The sequence below is a fragment of the Scyliorhinus canicula genome, chromosome 6, assembly GCF_902713615.1.
Source record: "Scyliorhinus canicula chromosome 6, sScyCan1.1, whole genome shotgun sequence".
Lineage (NCBI taxonomy): Eukaryota > Metazoa > Chordata > Chondrichthyes > Carcharhiniformes > Scyliorhinidae > Scyliorhinus > Scyliorhinus canicula.
In genome coordinates, this window is record NC_052151.1 from 118183584 (window position 1) to 118205088 (window position 21505).

The 21505-nt window shown below is 44.3% G+C and overlaps 1 protein-coding gene across 1 annotated transcript in view; it reads left to right on the plus strand.

Moving 5' to 3' along the window:
• The window catches only part of mtmr9 (myotubularin related protein 9), a 94940-nt gene that overhangs the window by 65676 nt on the left and 7759 nt on the right, over positions 1–21505 (plus strand). The window contains exons 6-9 of the mRNA XM_038801038.1: positions 1321–1482; positions 7969–8110; positions 9229–9449; positions 14121–14272. Of these exons, the coding sequence (XP_038656966.1) occupies positions 1321–1482; positions 7969–8110; positions 9229–9449; positions 14121–14272 (677 nt within the window). The remainder of the gene's footprint in view (positions 1–1320; positions 1483–7968; positions 8111–9228; positions 9450–14120; positions 14273–21505) is intronic.

A 21505-nucleotide genomic window follows, 5' to 3' on the forward strand; every position in this document is an offset into this window, starting at 1 on the left:
CCTGCTGCAGTCAAAATGTTCCACCCCTTTTTAAGAGGTGCAAGTAGACTTGAACATGTGCTATCCTCTTTTTGCATCTCCTGCTCAGGCTTTCAACCACCTTTAAAAGCATGCTGTATACTGGCTGCCTGCATTGGAAACAACAGCCGCAAGGTAATTTGTCATGATTCCTGTGTCAGCTTATCGGCATTAACCAGCTCTAAAACCCAAAATCTAAAGCAGAAAATGTAAATTGCATTTGAATCTTGTGTAGAAATTAAAATCAAGTTTTGGAAATGTAGATCACATTAAGGGAGAGAGATAGAAAAATGGGGAAAAAATTAATGTTGAAATATTACCACAATTTTTCTTGGGGAATAGACTCCACATTTATAAAGTTTTATGTTTTTGGGGCCAGAGGTTGGTTATGTAATTAATACTTTTCAAGCTGGTGGGGATAGGGTGCAAAATCGTAACTTGCTCACTCCTGAATGTATCAGCCGTAAAGTGAGGAATCTTCAGCAAGTGCAGCAAATGACTAGTGTTGCAGTTCTTTCCATGCTGAGTTTATTGCCAGTGTGTGAACACAGTCTGGTGGAGCTGGATATCTCTGACAGCAACTTCGATTTTCACTTTGTGTATTTGCTTTGTTTGGCCCCTTGTTCCGCACGGTAACCAATCACTGTTTGTTGATTTGCCATTTGTTCAATGTTCTCTGTTGATTATTCTTTTTGTCTACTATGTACGTACTGTGTGCGTTCCCTCGGCCGCAGAAAAATACTTTTCACTGTACTTCGGTACATGTGACAATAAATCAAATCAACTACAAATGCGTATATACCAGAAGTTGCAATCTGCTTTACCCCGGTACAACTATGAGCAAAATTACCCTCACTGTTACTTTTTTCATAAACTCTGATACTCTGTCAAGCAACAGTAGTCAAACAACTATTTCGTTGTAGTAAATTTTTGACATAGGAAGCTTGCTTGAAATGAAAATCACTTATCGTCACAAGTAGGCTTCAAATGAAGTTACCCCTAGTCGCCACATTCCACGCCTGTTCGGGGAGGCTGGTATGAGAATTGAACCCGCGCTGCTGGCCTTGTTCTGCTTTACAAGCCAACTTTTTAGCCCAGTGTTCTTGCTGGCTTATCAATAAAAGTAATGTTTCGAGAATTAATTTCTTTGATTTTTTTAATTTTTATTTATTTATTTATTTATTCAAAATTGAATTGTTAAATGTTACTATTATTATCTTGGTATTACAAATATTTAAAAATGCCTCATTCTAAGTACAAGAAACTTGCATGATTACTTGTATTGCTTTTTTTTAAAACCAGGTACCACATTCTTCAAGAAAGCTTAATTAAACTGGTTGAAGCTTCCAATGATCAATCCCACAACATGGATAGATGGCTCAGCAAATTGGAAGCTTCTAGTTGGCTGACCCATGTTAAAGAAATATTAACCACTTCTTGTCTGGCTGCACAGTGTATCGACAGGTAAGGACTTGTATAAAAGGATTGGCTTGCTTCTGTGTTCATTTCAGCACTGCCAGTCTCGGCTCTCTAGTAGAGCCATCCAACTCATCCCACTCCCTTATCTTTTACCGTAGTCCCCCGGAAGTATTTTCCCTTCAAGCATCTATCCAATTCTCTTTCGAATGTTGCCATTGAATATGGTTCCATGACCTTTTAGCCAGTGCATTCGAGATCGCAACAGCTCAGTTTTTTTTTACTTTCTTGTGTTATCTCTTGACTGATCAACTTGCTGTGTGGCTACTGGCTCTTCTACTGGAAGCAGAAAAGGAGATCAGGCATGATTTTGAACCTCACCACTAAATTTCATCTTTCTCGGCTTTAAGGAGGACAACTGCAGCTTCCTCTACCTCTCCCCATATCTGATGTCCCACCATTCCTGGTACCATTCTAGTAGGTCTCCTCTGCACCCTCTGTAAGGCCTACACATCCTTCCTGAAGTACAGTTCCCAAATTTCAATGAGTACTCCATTTGAACCCTAATCAAAAATTTCATAAAAATCGAAGAGTTTTCGCCCTGATTCCTATTGACTCCAATTTTGCAAGGGTTCCTTGATGCAATTTGGTCAAATGCAGTCTTGACACCCAGGGCAGTCATTCATCTCACTATTTTTTTTCTTCTGCTGGCCATGAGCTGAGCAGTCATGAAAAACGTGGCTGTCATCCAGGAGCTTCAGTTTAGGCCTTTCAACCCCACAAAAGGGGCACCAAAAGGACGACAAGTTCCCTAAACTAACCTGCCATCCACTGCTGTGCCAGCTAAAATGTCAAAGAACCAGCAATCCAGCCGTAAAGGCAGTAAAAGCAGGGAGAGGGAAACCTCAACCTTTAAGCAGGGAATTCCGTGTGGCAGCACGGAACTAGCCATGGCCACCCCCACAGAATCGCCAGTGCAGACCCAAGCAATGATGCAAAAGCTGGTGTTTATTACTGCTGAGCTCCAGAGGCACAGGGGAGCAATGATGGAGGACCTTGTAGTAGTAGTGGGGTTTGCAGAAGAGACTGTGATGGCCCCCACAAAGAAAGCAATGGGCAGAATGGAGCGGAGGCCAAGAAGCCATGGCGCTCTACCTAGAAAAAGCTGCCAAGTACAAGGAGGGGGTACGGAGGGGGAAGAACCCCATAAAGTACTTAGCAGCAATGCTTGGAAACCTGGTTGGAGAGGAAAAGGGGTAGACCGCATCCACAGGTCACTGTGGCAGTGGCCCAAGGCAGGGGAACCACTCTGGACTCCATAGGTTCCAAGGCAAAGAGCGGATCCTGAGGTGGGCTAGAACACGAGCAAGGAGGAAAAGACATACTATCTGCATGTACAAAGATATCGGAGCTGACCTGGCCAAACGGCAGGCAGAATAATAGTGCTAAATCCGCATTGTTGGATAGTAAGGTGTGGTTTAGTATGCTCTACCCCGCTGGACTATGGATCACCTACCAGGGTAAGGAATATTTATTTTTTTCCCAGGAAGAGAGCAACAATTTTGATTGGAAGAACAAACTCTAGAAACATCAGCAAAAGGAAGCAGACTAAATAAGGACATTAACAATCCAGAGGGGAATTGTTTCTCGGCCTTTTGACTAAGATGAGCGTGAGGGCAGATGTAATGCTTTGACCTGGTATGTCAACCATGAATTGGATTCAATTTGAATTGGTTTTTGGAGCAGGCTAGGAGATGGATTAGGGGTTTGGCCCTGTCCGCACACTCAGCTCTGGGTTTGTAATTCTGATAAAGTAATAAAACAATCCAGAGGGGACAGGGAAAACCATACCTGGGGCCTTGGGAGTGTGTGTGGGGTGGGGAAACCAGATGGAGTTGCAAATGAGAACTCGTATCTTTAGGAGGAGCTGGTGTGCCTAAGTTTTTTTTTTTAAAAAGGGGGGGCTGGGGAGCAACAAGTCACTGCTGACGAGGGTCGCACGTGGAGAAGAGGGTGAAGTTGGCGGCCATCTCAAATGGCTCAAGGGCAGGCCTGGGCAAGCATGACCATGCCCACATGGTGAGTATGGCTGACACCACTGGAGTGGGGGTGGAGTGGGAGGGTTATGCAACTTTTTTGCCCCCCCCCCCCCACCAGGAAATTCACCGAGAATGTGAGGTATCTCAATGGGCTGGTGAACAGGTCCAGAGTCTTTGGCATCTCAAAGGCCAAGGCTGTGGTTGGATGTGGCCTTCCAAAAAGAGGCTTGCCTGGGCAAGAGGGACAGACTGATGGTAAGGAAAAGCTGGGTAGACTTCTTCTTAGGGAAAACGGTGCTTCCAGAGAGCGGATTACTCCGTGATGGTGATCTCTGACTCTGCTCCACCCTGCATAGACATCAGGTTGATGGTGAGGCGTTCTGTGAAAGAACATCACAAGCCATCAGTTATGTCACCTGCAACCAGAACGGTCACCCTCCACGTTCTGGGAGGCACTGAAGGTGGTGGTGGTCGGGGGGGGGGAAATAATCACCCATAGGGCATTTCAGGATAGGAAGGAGAATGTGGCTAGGCAGCAGCTTATGGACTCCATATTGGAGGTGGATCGGCGGTACTCCATGGCCCAACTCTGGAATTACTGCCGGAGAGGAAATAATTTCAAATGGAGTTTAACCTGCTCTCCACTTGGAAAGCAGTGTACCAGCTCCGCCAGTCACGGAGGGCCTTCTATTGAAGATGAGGCCAGCGGGGGGCTGACACACCAACTGAGTATGCAGGCTGCCTCAGGGTAAATAATACAGTTAAAGGATGAGAACGGGAAGACGGTCGCAACCCCAAGTGAGATCAATGGAGCCTTAAACGTCTACCAGGGCCTGTACTGGGATATACCAGTTGTGGGAGAAGACTGTAAACTGGCTCGAAGCACCGCTAAGGCTGGATGAGGTCATGAGTGCATTAACTCCATGCAGTCAAGTAAGGCACTAGGACCGGACAAAACGTTCATAGCAGCGTTGGCCCCATGCCTGCAGGACATGTAAAATATCTGCTTTCAAAAGTGTCCCTGCCACCCAAGCTGACACGGGCCTTGATCTCGCTGATCCCCAAAAATGACAGTAACCCAACATAGTGCAGGTCATATAGGCACATTTCACTCCTGAACACTGACACTAAAGTCCTGACGAAAGCTCTGGTGAGGCAACTGGAGAGGTGCTTGCCAGAAACGATCGCAGAAGATCAGACCGGATTTGTTAAGGGCAGATAGAACATAGAACATAGAACGATACAGCGCAGTACAGGCCCTTCGGCCCTCGATGTTGCACCGACATGGAAAAAAAACTAAAGGCCATCTCACCTACACTATGCCCTTATCATCCATATGCTTATCCAATAAATTTTTAAATGCCCTCAATGTTGGCGAGTTCACTACTGTTGCAGGTAGGGCATTCCACGGCCTCACCACTCTTTGCGTAAAAAACCCACCTCTGACCTCTGTCCTATATCTATTACCCCTCAATTTAAGGCTATGTCCCCTCGTGCTAGCCACCTCCATCCGCGGGAGAAGGCTCTCACTGTCCACCCTATCTAACCCTCTGATCATTTTGTATGCCTCTATTAAGTCACCTCTTAACCTTCTTCTCTCTAACGAAAACAACCTCAAGTCCATCAGCCTTTCCTCATAAGATTTTTCCCTCCATACCAGGCAACATCCTGGTAAATCTCCTCTGCACCCGTTCCAAAGCTTCCACGTCCTTCCTATAATGAGGCGACCAGAACTGTACGCAATACTCCAAATGCGGCCGTACTAGAGTTTTGTACAACTGCAACATGACCTCATGGCTCCGGAACTCAATCCCTCTACCAATAAAGGCCAACACACCATAGGCCTTCTTCACAACCCTATCAACCTGGGTGGCAACTTTCAGGGATCTATGTACATGGACACCGAGATCCCTCTGCTCATCCACACTACCAAGAATTTTACCATTAGCCAAATATTCCGCATTCCTGTTATTCTTTCCAAAGTGAATCACCTCACACTTCTCCACATTAAACTCCATTTGCCACCTCTCAGCCCAGCTCTGCAGCTTATCTATGTCCCTCTGTAACCTGCAACATCCTTCCGCACTGTCTACAACTCCACCGACTTTAGTGTCGTCTGCAAATTTACTCACCCATCCTTCTGCGCCCTCCTCTAGGTCATTTATAAAAATGACAAACAGCAACGGCCCCAGAACAGATCCTTGTGGTACGCCACTCGTAACTGAACTCCATTCTGAACATTTCCCATCAACTACCACTCTCTGTCTTCTTTCAACTAGCCAATTTCTGATCCACATCTCTAAATCACCCTCAATCCCCAGCCTCCGTATTTTCTGCAATAGCCGACCGTGGGGAACCTTATCAAACGCTTTACTGAAATCCATATACACCACATCAACTGCTCTACCCTCGTCTACCTGTTCAGTCACCTTCTCAAAGAACTCAATAAGGTTTGTGAGGCATGACCTACCCTTCACAAAACCATGCTGACTATCCCTAATCATATTATTCCTATCTAGATGATTATAAATCGTATCTTTTATAATCCTCTCCAAGACCTTACCCACCACAGACGTTAGGCTCACTGGCCTATAGTTACCGGGGTTACCTCTACTCCCCTTCTTGAACAAAGGGACCACATTTGCTATCCTCCAGTCCTCTGGCACTATTCCTGTAGCCAATGATGACATAAAAATCAAAGCCAAAGGCTCAGCAATCTCTTCCCTGGCTTCCCAGAGAATCCTAGGATAAATCCCATCCGGCCCCGGGGACTTATCTATTTTCACCTTGTCCAGAATTGCCAACACTTCTTCCCTATGCACCTCAATGCCATCTATTCTAATAGCCTGGGTCTCAGCATTCTCCTCCACAATATTATCTTTTTCTTGAGTGAATACTGACGAAAAGTATTCATTTAGTATCTCGCTTATCTCCTCAGCCTCCACACACAACTTCCCACCACTGTCCTTGACTGGCCCTACTCTTACCCTAGTCATTCTTTTATTCCTGACATACCTATAGAAAGCTTTTGGGTTTTCCTTGATCCTACCTGCCAAAGACTTCTCATGTCCCCTCCTTGCTCGTCTCAGCTCTCTCTTTAGATCCTTCCTCGCTTCCTTGTAACTATCAAGCGCCCCAACTGAAACTTCATGCCTCATCTTCGCATAGGCCGCCTCCTTCCTCTTAACAAGAGATTCCACTTCTTTGGTAAACCACGGTTCCCTCGCTCGACCCCTTCCTCCCTGCCTGACTGGTACGTACTTATCAGGAACATGCAATAGCTGTTCCTAGCCAACGGCAAACATCAGGCACCTGCTGAAAATGAATATGACTACGCTGGGGAGAGGACACTGCATGAGATGCTCTCCCTGGATGCTGAGAAAGCTTTCAATCGAGTAGAATGAAGGTACTTGTGGAGGTTCTTGCATATTTTGGGTTTGGACCGGGGTTCACCTCGTGGGTAAAACTACTGTACGGTGCTCACATGGTGAGCTTGCGGATGAATGCCACCAGCTCTGAGCACTTTGTGCTGCACAGAGGCATGAGGCAGGGATGCCCCCTGTCCCCACTACTGTTCGCACTGGCAATTGAGCCACTGGCCTTCGCTCTTAGATCGGCGACGGGGGCCATTTGGAGAGTGGGCAGGGAGCACAGAGTTTCCCTCTAAGCAGATGATCTGCTTTTCTACGTGTCAGACCCTCTGGTCCGCATGCGTAAGGTAACGGAACGCCTGAGGGAGTTGCAGCCTTCTCCAGTGACAAATACATCCTGGGTAAGTGAAATCTTCCCGGTGAACCCCAGGGGAGGAGCAGAGCTGAAAGGTGCTACTGACCTGGATCAAAGTCAAGTACTTGGGGCTTCCGGGCCACCCCCTACTGGATGTGATACCAACACTAGACTGGCTAGAGGGGGGCAAATGTGGCGACTTATACAGACTACTTTTGGAAGAGGTCAGGACCCCACTGGATGAAACTTGTCAGAAATAAGGGGAGCTAGGAATGGGGATGGCGGGAGGATCTAGGCCCTGCATAGGATCAACTCATCATCCTCCTCCTCCTTCTGCACAAGTCTGAGCTTAATGCAGAGCACAGAGCGCACCTAAGACACGTTTGAGTAGATTCTTTCCGGAGGTGGAGGATAGATGCGAGCGGTGTCAGGGGGCCCAGCCAACCACGCCCACATGTTCTGGTCTGCCTTTCCAGGCCATGTCCATGATTGATTTATTTGGTACTGTAAATTGCTACATGACGTAATATTTTGAATTGTGCTGTGTGGCAAAAATTAATTGCTACCACTTGGTTGTCGGGTCTGATTGCCGAGCACAAAATTCATCTTGTCCTTTATACCAACCATAGTAAGTAATGTGTTTTTTGAGGAACAGTGGAAATGAGTCTATGGTATTCAACATGCAATTTCCCTTCAGGTATTGGGCAGTACAAACTCTCCCCGTTCTACACACGTTTTAACGGTGTTCGTACTTTTCCTCCTGTTTTAGGGAAGGTGCGTCCGTGTTGGTTCATGGCAGTGAAGGGATTGACTCCACTTTGCAAGTCACTTCTCTTGCCCACATTATCCTAGATCCAGAGTCCAGAACAATTAATGGTTTTGAGGCCTTGGTTGAGCGTGAATGGTTACAGGTAAGTGCTGGAAACGGGATCAATTTTATTGGGCTACCTGGCTAATGAAATTATTGTAATTTAAAAATGTTGACCAGAATAGTGCAGTAAGTTATGATGGTTAGGTTATAAGTGAAGGGAATTAGAAAAACATCAACTAGTGTCTGAAACATATATACGACTCAAATTCATGTGATGTTACTGTGTTATTTGTTGAGAAGAAGGTTCATCATTTCTTTTCTGCTGCCTGCACTCCTTGAATATAAAGAAATTGTCTGAACCATATTTTTTGTCTCACTTTACAAAAAGGTAGGGTACCACATGCTAATAGATTTGCTTATGAGGGATAGTTAAAAGCAGAAATATAACCAATCACACAATTTTACTCCACATTTGCTGGTACTGGGGATGGGAAGCAAAAGCAGGCCTGCCTCTACGTTAGAAATCACATCAAATCAACCTCTCCTTGCTATGAAACATTTTTTCAAAATTTGAATCTGCACTCCAATCAACTTGATGCAACGCTGCACGGTGGCCCAGTGGTTAACACTGCTGCTCACAGCGCCAGGGACCCAGGTTCAGTTCCGGCCGTGGGTGACTGTGGAGTTGGCGCTTTCTCCCAGTGTCTGTGCAGGTTTCCTTCTGCAGTCAAAGATGTGCAGGTTCATTTGTTCCATGATATAAATTGCCATTTAGTGTCCAGGTATATACAGGTCCCGTGGGGTTACGGGGATAGGACAGAAGAATGGGCCAAGGCAGGGTGCTCTTTCAGTGGGTCAGTGCAGACTTGATGGGCCGAATTACCTCCTTCTGCACTGTAGTGATTCTATAACAGTACATTACTTTCAGGTGGATCTCTCCAATTGTGCAGAGTATCTTCATGTACAATAACGGTATTGAATTGAGATGATTGGAGAATTCTGTGTAAGGTACCTCTTATTATGGTCAATAATATATCATTAATTTAATTCTGTGTGTTTTTGAGATTAATATTAAGTTCAGTTAGTTCTTACAATGAACGCCAGCTTCTCTGTGTCATGGTCACCATCTAAATGAAATAGTTTTTCATTGTTTACTCCTGTCACTTAGTCGCACTTCTCTTGGGGAAAATTGTATTCACGTTGGTTTGTTTGTTCCAGGCTGGTCATCCATTCCAGCAGCGATGTGCTCAATCGGCCTATTCCAATTCCAAACAGAAGAATGAAGCTCCTACATTTCTTCTCTTTCTGGATTGCTGCTGGCAGATGCAGCGCCAATTCCCATGCTCTTTTGAATTTAATGAACAGTTCCTGATTGTGTTGTTTGAACATGCTTATGCCTCTCAGTTTGGATCTTTCTTGGGGAACAATGAAAATGAGAGGTTGGTAATGTTGCCTATATCATTGCTTTTTTCAATATTTTTATTCAAGGCATTTTCATATTTACAAACAAAATCAGAAGAACAGCCAAACAACTCGATAAACAACCACCCCCCCCCCCCCCTTCTAACATCATGCCTTCCCCATTTTAAACCCCCCCCCCTTTTGGCATCTCCGAATCCCCCATCTGAGCAAGATCCGTCTCCGGGCTAAGGGAGGCAAAGGCCAAAACATAAGCATCTCTTGCCCCCTGGACACCCGGGTCTTCCAACACCCCAAATATCGCCACCTGTGAACTCAGGTCCACACCCAGCACCTGAGACATCCTGTCCATGAACCCCTGCCAGTACCCCCTCAATCTTGCCCCCCCCCCCCCAGCACGACGGCCACACCTATCTTCTACCCCCGCAAAGAACCTACTCATCCTAGCCGCCGTCATATGCGCCCAAGGTACCACTTTGAAATGGATGAGGCTTAGCCTCGCACACGAGGACGCGTCCACCTACGCAAAGCCTCTGCCCACGACTCGGCCCCCACTTCCCGTCCAGCTCCTCCTGCCACTTGCGCTTAATTTCCCCCACCAGGGCTCCCTCCCATTCCATCAACTCCTCACAGACATTTGACAACTTCCCCTCCCCTATTTCGTCCCTCGAGGACACCATGTCCTGCAACCCCAGGGGCGGCTGCCCAGGAAAGGATGGCATTTTGTCCTTGCAAAGTCCCTGACCTGCAGGTATCTAAAGCCCTTGGGCAACTCGTACTCGTCCTCCAACTTCCCAAATTTGCCCCCTATAAACAAATCGGCAAAGTGTTCATTACCTGCCGTTTCCACCCCCAAAACCTTGCGTCCATCCACGCCGCTGCAAACCTTTGGTTCTTGCAGATCGGTGCCCGCACAGAGAAACCCTCCAGCCCCAAATGCTGCCCCCACACCCATAGGATCGACAACACCACTGGGCTCACAGAGTAACTGGCTGGCGCCAGCAACAAAGCCCTTAAACATGTTCCGCTACAGGATGCTGCTCCGATCCATCCCCACGCCAACCCCTCCCCTCCACGGCCCACTTCCTCACCATCACCCAGTAGTAATTCATCATATTCAGTAGGGTCAGCCCCTCTCCCCTGCTCCAAGAAAGCCCTCCTAACCCGTGGGGTCCTCCCCACCCAAATCCAGAGATCAGCTCATTAACCTTTGACTTGACAAAGCAGTTTGGGAGGTTCTGAAATATATACAGAAACCTTGGCAGCACCGTCATTTTTACTGTTTGCACCCGCCCTGCCAGCGACAGCACATCCACACCTTGAAATCCATTTTCATGAACTTCCGGGGGCGGCCATGGAGGAGTAGGTCGCACGTTTGATTGCTCCCGCCTGTAACGAACTTTTGGATCATTTTCCCCTGTTTTTCTTCGGATTTATGGGATAAAGCAGTGAAGAGTGTGACAGTAAGGAGAAATCCCCCTCCGGTGTATGGAGAATTGGACCAGAAGTGGCCGTGTGAGATGACAAAGTCCTATAAGGGAGACGCAAGCAGAGCTGGTAACACAGGACAGCATGGCAGAGAGCAAGGGCTGCGGGGAGACGGCACAGTGGTCAACGGAGCAGCTGGTGAAGTTTTTCGAGGATTGCTTTGCCAAGCTGAAGAAGGACACGCTGGACCCGATTTAAGGCTTCGATTGATCAAGTGGTTCAGAATCAGGAAACCCACTGGAGAGCGATCCAGGAGGTGGGACAAAAGGTGTCCGAGCACGAGGCGTATGTAACCGTGCTGGAAAGCAAGGTGGGGATGATGAACGACCACCAGAAAAGAATGCAGGAGAAGCTGGACGACCTGGAGAATAGGTCCAGGAGGCAGAATCTCAGGAGGGTGTGCAGAGGAGATTCACTAGGTTAATCCCAGAGTTGAAGGGGTTGGATTATGAGGAGAGGTTGAGTAGACTGGGACTGTACTCGTTGGAATTTAGAAGGATGAGGGGGGATCTTATAGAAACATATAAAATTATGAAGGGAATAGATAGGATAGATGCGGGCAGGTTGTTTCCACTGGTGGGTGAAAGCAGAACTAGGGGACATAGCCTCAAAATAAGGGGAAGTAGATTTAGGACTGAGTTTAGGAGGAACTTCTTCACCCAAAGGGTTGTGAATCTATGGAATTCCTTGCCCAGTGAAGCAGTTGAGGCTCCTTCATTACATGTTTTTAAGGTAAAGATAGATCGTTTTTTGAAGAATAAAGGGATTAAGGGTTATGGTGTTCGGGCTGGAAAGTGGAGCTGAGTCGACAATGAATGGCGGAGCAGGCTCGAGGGGCCAGATGGCCTACTCCTGCTCCTAGTTCTTATGTTCTTAATTGTCGGTCTCCCTGAAGGCAGTGAGGGATCGGATGCGAGGGCCTATCTGACGGACATGTTGGAGAAGTTGATGGGGGCTGGGGTGTTCCCTCGGCCCCTGGAATTGGACAGAGTGCACAGAGCCCTCGCGAGGAAGCCCAGCGCGAACGAGCCGCTGAGGGAATCTGCAAGTAGACATTTGAAGTTCATTTGAAATTAAGGATGTTTTTGTTAGAATTTTGTGGTGTTTTCAGCGTTACAAATATGATTTCTTGATGGATGGGGTAGTTCAGAAATGGCTACTTGCAGATTCATCAACTGTGAAACTTTCCTTTTGGTATCTGATTGAAGTCTAATAGGTTAGAAACAGTAGCATTGAAACATTGAGTTCACGTAAGAAGCCCTCAAATTCAGAGTCATTACAAGCTTGCTCAGTGGCCTTACTGTTATCAACACTGTTGTTCAGTCAAAGAGGATATCGCAAATGTTAGGAAACCCGCCAAATAAGTAATCAAAGTAGGATTATTTATAAATAAATACACAAATAAAACAGCTGGAGAGGAAGAGGTCTGCAGTGAAAGCTTCAAATTGAGCATATTGTATTGCTCTTCGAGATCATGTAACCTTTGGAACGTTTTGCCCCTCCAGCCAGTTCTGCCAAAGTGAAGTTCACAAAGGGGTAGAAGTGGTTGTCTGCTTCCAGCAGAGGGAGCCATTTAGTTGTGATTTTAAAGTTTTTGTACAAGTAGTGAATCTTTCACCAGGTTCTCTCTGGCCTCAATCTCTCAATTTTTCACACGTCATAAAGTTTTATGAAATTAAATTATTTTATCAACAACATTGAAAGTCAGTACGGTGGTGCAGTGGTTAGCACTGCTGTGTCTCTGCATCAAGGGCCCGGGTTCGATCCCGGCGCCGGATCACTTTGTGTGGTGTTCGCACATCCTCCCTGTTTTTCAAAGGTCTCACCCCCACAATCCAAAAAAATGTGCAGGGTAGGTGAATTGGCCACGCTAAGTTGCCCCTTAATTGGAGAAGGAAAATTGGGTACTCTAAATTTTAAAAAAAAAGCAATATTGCACAGCAAGCAGCTATTTTAATTGACGATCCATCAATGCATTCAAAATAACTATTACTGCATTTGTGATGTTAAATCTTTATGGCTTGTTTATTTGCCTAGGACTTCAATAGATAAAGCTCCATGACCTTCCTCTAATCTTGTGTTTATGTAATATATTAGTTGAGTGCTTGTTTTGAATGAAGCTCAAGGGTAAGTGGTGCACTTAATGAATGCTGTTAAATCAGGTGAAGCAAGCTTTTGAACAGTGTTAGTGGGAGCCTTATTCTGGATTTGTTTCATGTTTTGCCTAACTTTTGCTGAAGACTTGTGCTCCAAAGCTAGTTGTTGTTTGAACCAAGCTGTTCCAGTGCAGCTACAACACAGGTGCCTACTCGAACAAAGTATAAAATTGCCCAGGGATGGCCTATCCACAAAAAGGTCCAATTCAGTCTGACCAATTTACGACCCAATTAGCCTATTCTAAGTCATCAGTGACGTGATAGCAGGTATCCTTAATCGTGCTGTCAAACAGTACTTACTCACCAGTAACCTGCTCACCAATATTCGGTTTGAGTTTTGTCCTGACCGATTGACTCCAGACCTCATTGCATCCTCGATCCAAGAGCTGAACTCGGTGAGATTTTAGTAACAGCCCTTCACATCAAGGCTGAATTTCAAGTGTAACATCAAAAAGCCCAGGTAAAATTCAAGTCAGTGGGTATCAAAGAAAACTCAGCAATGCTGGAGTCATACCTAATGCAAAAGAAGATGGTTCTGTCTCAGTTGCTTCATCAATGATCTTGCCAGCATCATGAGGTCAGAAGTGGAATGTTAGCAGATGCTTGCAATGTATTCCGTTCCATTTGTAACTCCCAGACTAATGAATAATCCTTGACTGCATGTAGCAAGAATTTTTTATTTCTTCATCCTTGGGATGTGGTTAGGCTGGCATTTATTGCCCATCCCATATTTCCTTGAGCAGCTGGTGGCCTTCTTGAACTGTTGCAGTCCATGTGGTGTAGGCACTCCCACAGTGCTGTTGGGGTGGGAGTTCCAGGGTTTTGACCTAACAACAATGAAGGAAAGAGATATTTCCAAGTCAGGGGTGTCGAATATGACATGGTACTGTACTAAATTAAGACTTGTGAGCAGGAATTACCAAGAACTACTAAAATGAATTCATATTTTCAATATAGCAAAACTGTGGCAAGTGAATTATTTTATGGTCGCTTGATGTGCTTTTTGCTGAAGAATGGGAAATGAAAGTTATTTTTCTTGCATTCTAGGCGAAAACTTAAACTTCAACAGAAAACAGTATCTCTGTGGTCATGGATAAATAGACCAAAAGAACTGGAGAAATACTTGAATCCCCTCTATGAAGCGAACAGCCTTGTTATCTGGCCTTCTGTGGCACCTCAAAGCTTGCAGCTGTGGGAAGGTGAGGGAACGATTGTGTTCACTTTTCACTACAGACAGATACCCTTTTGCTTCATTTCTTTTAAGAACCTCACCTTCATAAAAGTGTTTAGCACATGTTCTGTTTCTTTACACACGAGTGGTGTTTGCAACGCAATATTGTATCAAGTTATTACTTGTCTGATGCTTTTATCCAAATTCAACACCCTCAGTATGCTCCCAATAGAGTTGTTTATAAGTTCACATCCGATGCCCAAATCTTGGATTTGACGGGGTGAGGGGCAGAATTAATCTATTCCAGGTACCAATATTTACATATGATGCACCTTCCGCAAATTCACAACTTCATGTCAGATTAAACACTACAATTACAACAATGTCCATCGTTCAACAACTCGATGATTTGAGTCCATTGTATTACATTTAAAACTAGGCTGCAACTCTCGTATCTTGCCACAACTTTTTCTTGCTAACCCCAAAGTACAAATAACCTTGTAACTGAGGGCGTTGTTCTGTGAAGTGCACTGGTAGCGGGAAGATATGTACGAATGTGGTTCTTCAATCTTAAAATAAATTGTAATGAACCATCCAGGGGTGTGTTCTGAATCAGTCTGCCTCAGTTTATTGATGTAAGGAGTTGAACGGTGGGGTTACATTTAAGAAATATTAGCCAATTAGATTCAGATTGATAAAGGGAAAGAACAGTCAAAGATTTACTGATTCACGTCTTAAGGAGAATAGGCCAAGCAAGTTCTATAGAGCAATTTTAAGAAATTAAAATTCCCCAAATGCTTCATAAGATCTTTGAGATATGCCAAAAGTCACCAGGAGATACTCTGGCAGATGAAGCTTGACCCTGGTTCTAAATTGTAATGCTGTGCCAGGTGGGTTCCCGGTCGAGTTATACAAGACAAGTTGGCGCTGCTGATAATGGAAATGTTTGATGATGCGATGGCGAAGGGATGGGTTACCTTAGATTGAGGCGGGCATCTATTTCATTGTTACTGAAAAAGGAGAAGTATCTGGTGGAGTGTGGGTCGTATTGGCCCATTCCCCTACTGAATGTGGATGGCAAGATATTGGCGAACGTGCTGGCGGTGAGGCTGGAGAGGTGTCTTCTGAAGGTGGTGGGGGAGATTCAGACTGGTTTCGACAAGGGCAGGCAGCTGTCGTCGAATATGCGGCAGCTACTGAATGTGATGCTTTCTCCAGCTGAGGGGAGGGAGGTAGAGGTGGTGGTGACTTTGGATGTAGGGAAAGCATTTGGCAGATTGAAGTGGAGGTATCCGTTTGGGATTGGGCCCAAGTTTGAGGTTTGAGTAAAATTGCTATATAAGGATCAGACAGCTTTTGTGCAGATGAATGAGACAGTCGGAGTACTTCCCACTATTCATGGGAACAAGACAGGAGTGCCTCATGTCCCCCCACAATACCAGAACATGATAGAATTTAACCTGCAGTTTGAGAGGGAGAAGCTGGAATCGGATGTAAATAAGGGTAACTACAAAGACATGAGGGAGGAGCTGGCCAGAGTTGATTGGAAAAGGAGCCTAGCAGGGAAGACAGTGGAACAGCAATGGCAGGAGTTTTTGGGGGCTATTAGGAAGGCACAACAGAAATTCATCCCAAGGAGCAGGAAACATGCTAAGGGGAGGACAAGGCATCCATGGCTGACGGAAGTCAAGGGCAGCATAAAAGCAAAAGAAAAAGCATACAAAGTGGTGAGGATTAGTGGGAAGCCAGAGGATTGGGAAGCCTTTAAAAGCGAGCAGAGGAAAAGTAAAAAAGCAATAAGGAGGGAGAAGATGAAGTATGAGTGCAAGCTAGATAGTAATATAAAAGCTAGCTAGTAATATAAAAGAAGATAGGAAGAGTTTTTTTCAATATATAAAAGGTAAGAGAGAGGCAAAAATAGACATTGGACCACTAGAAAATGTGGCTGGAGAAGTAATGATAGGAAAGAAAGAAATGGCAGACGAACTGAATAGTTACTTTGCAACTGTCTTCACGGTGGAAGACATCAGTGGGATGCCAGAGCTCAGGGAGAATCGGGGCAGATGTGAGTGCAGTGACCATTACGAAGGAAAAGGTTCTGGGGAAACTGAAAGGCCTGAAGGTGGATAAATCACCTGGACTGGATGGACCACACCCCAGGGTTTGAAAATAGATCACTTAGTGTCTTTAAGACAGAGATAGATAGATTCTTGATTAATAAGGTGATTTGGGGTTGTTCTTGATTAATAAGGGGATCAAGGGTTATGGGGAGAAGGCAGGCGAATAGAGATGAGAAAGATATCTGCTATAATTGAATGGCGGAGCAGAACCAATGGGCCGAGTGGCCTAATTCTGCTCCTATGTTTATGGAGTCTATCAGCTGCTGCATGGCTGCCTTTTCCCTCTTGTTCCTGTGAGCCTTATGCACTATTATTATCATCATCATCATTCTCCCCCCTCCTTCCCGGGAATCACTGCTCTGAAAGAGGAGAAATATTAACGAGAGGTCACCAATATAAGAAATCCAATAGGGAATTTAGAATAAACTTGTTTACCCGAAAAAATACCGTGCATATGAAACTTACTATCACAGGAAGTCGTTGAAGTGCAAAGTATATATGCATTTAAACAAAGGCTAGAGAAGCAGATGGGGGAGAATTAAATGGAGGGTTTTAGTGATTCTTGGATGAGGAAGTATAGGAAAAGACTCGAATGGAGCGAATACACTGGCAGTAACTCGTTGGGCCAAATTACTTGTTTCAGTGCATTATATATTGTATGTAACATGAAATATAGTTGATACAAAACTGTTACTTAGATGAAAAGTATAATGAAATCCTTCTGAACTAACCAACACCTCCCAGCTCCTCAATCTTTTCTCCTAAGACTGCATCCCACAGAGTTGACCAGGCTGCACCCCAGCATCTAATCACCAGCATGAACCCAGCTTGCAAGCTACAAAGAGCAGCCAATTGCACTTCATACATAAAATTCATAAAATCTCTACAGTGCGGTGTCTGCACTGATCCTCAGAAAGAGCACCTTACCCAAGCCCTATTCCCATAACCCCACCTAACCTGGAGAAATCCAGAGGAAGACCACGCAGAAACAAAAAGAACGTGCAAACCCCATGCAGACTGACCCCAAAGGCTGGAATCTACCGTCGGTCCCTGGCGCTGTGAGGCAACTGTGCAAGCCACCGTGCTGCCCCTTTGCTACACTGAGCTGACAGTTGTTCCTCAGTGGCTCACTCCCATGCCCCATCTGCACTGAGCCAACCACTACCCTCCATATTCTTCAGCTCGAACTATTTTCCGAACATGGGCTAGCATTTGTGCCACACGCCAGTCCCCATGGTTGTGTTTTCATAAACCATCACCTTCCACGGTCAGCACAGTGGTGCAGTGGTTTGCACTGCAGCCTCATGGTGCTGAGATCCTTAGTTCGATCCTGGCCCTGGGTCACTGTCCGTGTGCAATTTGCACATTCTCCCTGTGTTTACGTGGGTTTTGCCCCCACAACCCAAAGATATGCAGGGTAGGTGGATTAGCCATGCTAAATTGCCCCATAATTGGAAAAAAATGAATTGGGTACTCTAAATTTAGTTTTTTTTTAAATCACCTTCCATGGGCACAATTCTACTTGCAAGCAAACCAATTTAAAATGACCGACCCCCTTAATTGTTCAATTAAATAATTGATGAATTCTGTTTTTGTGTTCCATGTTCAGTTGTCCATTTTTCAAAATTCTTGTGTGTATCTTGATCTGATACTTGGTGCTGTACTTCCCACGCTGGGATGTAGAATAATTATAATACAAGTGGGAAATTTGTATCTGGATATCTATGTCTAGACCTTAACTAATCTGCAGCTTGATATTTTCACAATATTTGCATTAAAGCGTACTTCATTTTTGTGGTGTACATGAAAATAGAACTTTTGCATATTAATGGTACAAGTTACAGTGTCATATGCTGAAGGAACTTTCACTGTTTCATTTGTATCGGTAAACTGAATTGATGTGGAAACCTCGGAGACAAAACTTCAGAGTTTAAGTGGCCTCCATATCAACAATTTAAAATCTACGCCCTTGATAAAAACTAATGTGTCTTTGGGTTTCCACCCACAAGTCCCAAAAGACGTGCTGTTAGCTAATTTGGACATTCTGATTTCTCCCTGGAATGTGGCGCCTAGGGGCTTTTCACAGTAACTTCTTTTCAGTGTTAATGTAAGCTTACTTGTGATAATAAATATTATTATTATGTTTGAATTTGATCATACTTGAATGTGTTTTCACTTTGCAGCCTTAAAGGGCTTTGGCCTAAGTAATACATTATTATTGTGGAGTGGGCAGGGCATATACTCTAATTTGTTACGATACAGTGGGAATAGGGAACATGCTGTATAAATGCAGGTTTCTTCTTGAAGATCAAACTTAAAGCTCATGCTTTTAAATGCAAAGATTTGGTTTAGCACTCAGTACAGAATTTACTGCAGTTTTACAATGTTACTATAAACTTAAAGATGTGTCCAACTACTTTTAGGAGGTAATGCAGTATATGCTAACTCTGGAGCTGTAAGCTAAAATGGCTATACTTGCGCATACCCAATGATATGCCCACAGATCAGGCGTATTGAAATTCTTCTGTTGTTTGATGTAGCCCACTAAATACTCAAGCTTTAAAACAAAACATGGGGCTGAATTAGAAAATGTCATCACAGCAAATCATATGGAATATGAAATAATTGATGAGAGATGGCTGATGGCACCACAGTGTGCATTATGATTTCCAGTGCATTCTGTAACTGGTAAATCTTGTTTTTGTGTTGATCATAGTGTATGACTCAAAAGATTGGGGGAAGTTGAATACGTGCCTCAAGTTTTGGTGTGAGAGAAATGGCTTTTGATTCATGGAGCACTGGGGAAAGTAGGAACTGTACCGTTTGGGAAAGTCTTCATCTGAACCATGCTGAGACCAGGTGTTCTGGTGACTTGTATAACTTGAGTGGCGGACAGAGCTTTAAAATAAATAGGGTTGGGGAGGGGCGTAAGTTTAACGAGAAGGGACAAAATATTAGAGCAGGGTAGCATATGGGTAATAACCAGTGTGTGGCAAGAAGGGACAGGATACAAATTTGAGTGCATCGGAAGGTAAGGCCAGTGATTACAAAAACATGAAAATAGACAGGTAAAGTTTTCTATCTGCATGTAAGCAGCATTTATAACAAAATAGATGAATTGTTGGCACAGAGAAATAAATATGACCTGGTAGCCATTCCAAAGAAGTGGCTGCAAGACGACTGAGCTTGTGGCCTAAATATCCTGGGGTATTCTACACTTCTAAGGACAGAAAGTTAGGAAAAAGGTACCTCTGTTAATTAAGGATAGTGTTAATGTCATAGTGAAAGATGATCTTGGTTTAGAAGATCAAGTGTACAATCAGTTTGGGTAGGGAAAAGAAATAGCAATGATAAGAAGTCACTTGGAGTAGATTATAGGTCCCCTAACAGGAGCTACACTGTAGGACAGAGTTTACAGGGAGTAATGATGGGAGCTTGTTAGAAAGATCCTGCAATAATTTAATCTTACAGATAGGATGAAACAAATTGACAAAGGGAGTCTGGGAGATGAGTTTGTAGTTTATTCGGGACAATTCTTTAGAGCAATGCATTCCAGTAGCAACTAGGCAGTAGGCTATTTTAGACCTGGCGATGTGTAATGAAACAGGGTTCGTTAAGGAACCTCAAGGCACAGTGATTATAACAGAATCCCATATTCCATATGGGTCTAAGACTAGTGCATTTAACTTAAATAAAAGGCAATTAGAAGAATATGAAAACAGTTGGCTAAAATGAACTTGGAAAATAGAGTAAATAGGTAGAGGAACCAATATTTAAGAGATATTTCCCAACTCAGCAATCATTGGTTATTTTAAGAAAGAACAACTGAGAAAGATACACCAAGCATGGATAGCTAACAAAGATGAGGGTAGTATCCAGTTAAAAGAAAAAAGCATGCAATACTGCAAAGATTAGTGGTAAATCTGAAGATTGGACAGATTTTAGAAACCAGCAGAGATTAAGTAAATTATCCCAATGAATGTGATAAATTAGTGTATGAGAGTAATCTAGGTAGACATATAATAGCAATATAAAAACAGTTGGCAAGAGTTTCTGTGATGTTTTGAAAAGGAAAAGAATATCAAAAGTGAAAGTTTGTCCCTTGGAGGGCGAGACTGGGGCGATAATTAGTAGAAAACCAGGAAATGGCAGAAACGTTGAAAGTAATTGTGTCACTGTAGAAGACATAAAAAAAACATCAGGAATGTTTGAAAATCAGAGTTAAAGGGAAGGAAGAACTCAAATTAATTACGATCACTAGGGAAAGGTCACTGAGAAAATCATTAGAAGTAACTGCCCACAATTCTCTTGGTTTCTTTTGACCTGCATTCTCGGGTCTTAAAAGAAGTGGGCTGAAGTTTCCCGAGATTTTGGAATGGTGGTACAGAGGGAACTGGGTGTCATAAAATATTTATATGCAGATACAGTAAGGGATCAGGAAGGCAAATAGAATGTTGGTGTTTATTGTAAGGGAAATAGAGTAGAAGAGTGTTACTGCAGCTGTCCAGATGAGAAACCCGATCTAGGGTACTGTGTACAGATAGATCTCCTTATTTATATAATTACATTAGAAACAGTTCAGAGAAGGTCCGCTGAACTAATTCCTGGGATGAGGAAAGGTGGCACAGGTTGGGCCCAAACCCATTGCATTTGAGAAGAATAACAAGTGATCTTATTGAAACATAAGATCCTTAAGGTACTTGACAAGGTGGAAGCTGCAGATGTTTCCCATGTGGGCCAAGTCTAGGAATCACCGTTTAAAATTAGGGTTTCCCACTCGAGGCTGAGATCAGGATTTTCTTTCCTCTGAAGTTCATGGAATTCTCTCTTCCCAGAGAACAGAAGGAGCTGGATCGTGGAACATATTCAAGGCTGAGTTAGATTTTTGGTCACAAGGTAACGGGATGCAGGGGCAGACAAGTAGGTGGAGTTCAGGCTACAATCAAATCAGCCAGGATCTTGCCTCATGACACAGCAGGCTCGGGGGTCACATGGCCTACTCCTGCTCCTAATTCCTGTGTCGTGTTCTGTTATTGTGTTTTCAGTTCTCTCTTCCCCTTCCCCCACCCCCCAATATTGTCATGTTTACGTCAATTATTTAATTGATACATAAGGGGGGGGGAAAGAAGTTAGCATAAAGG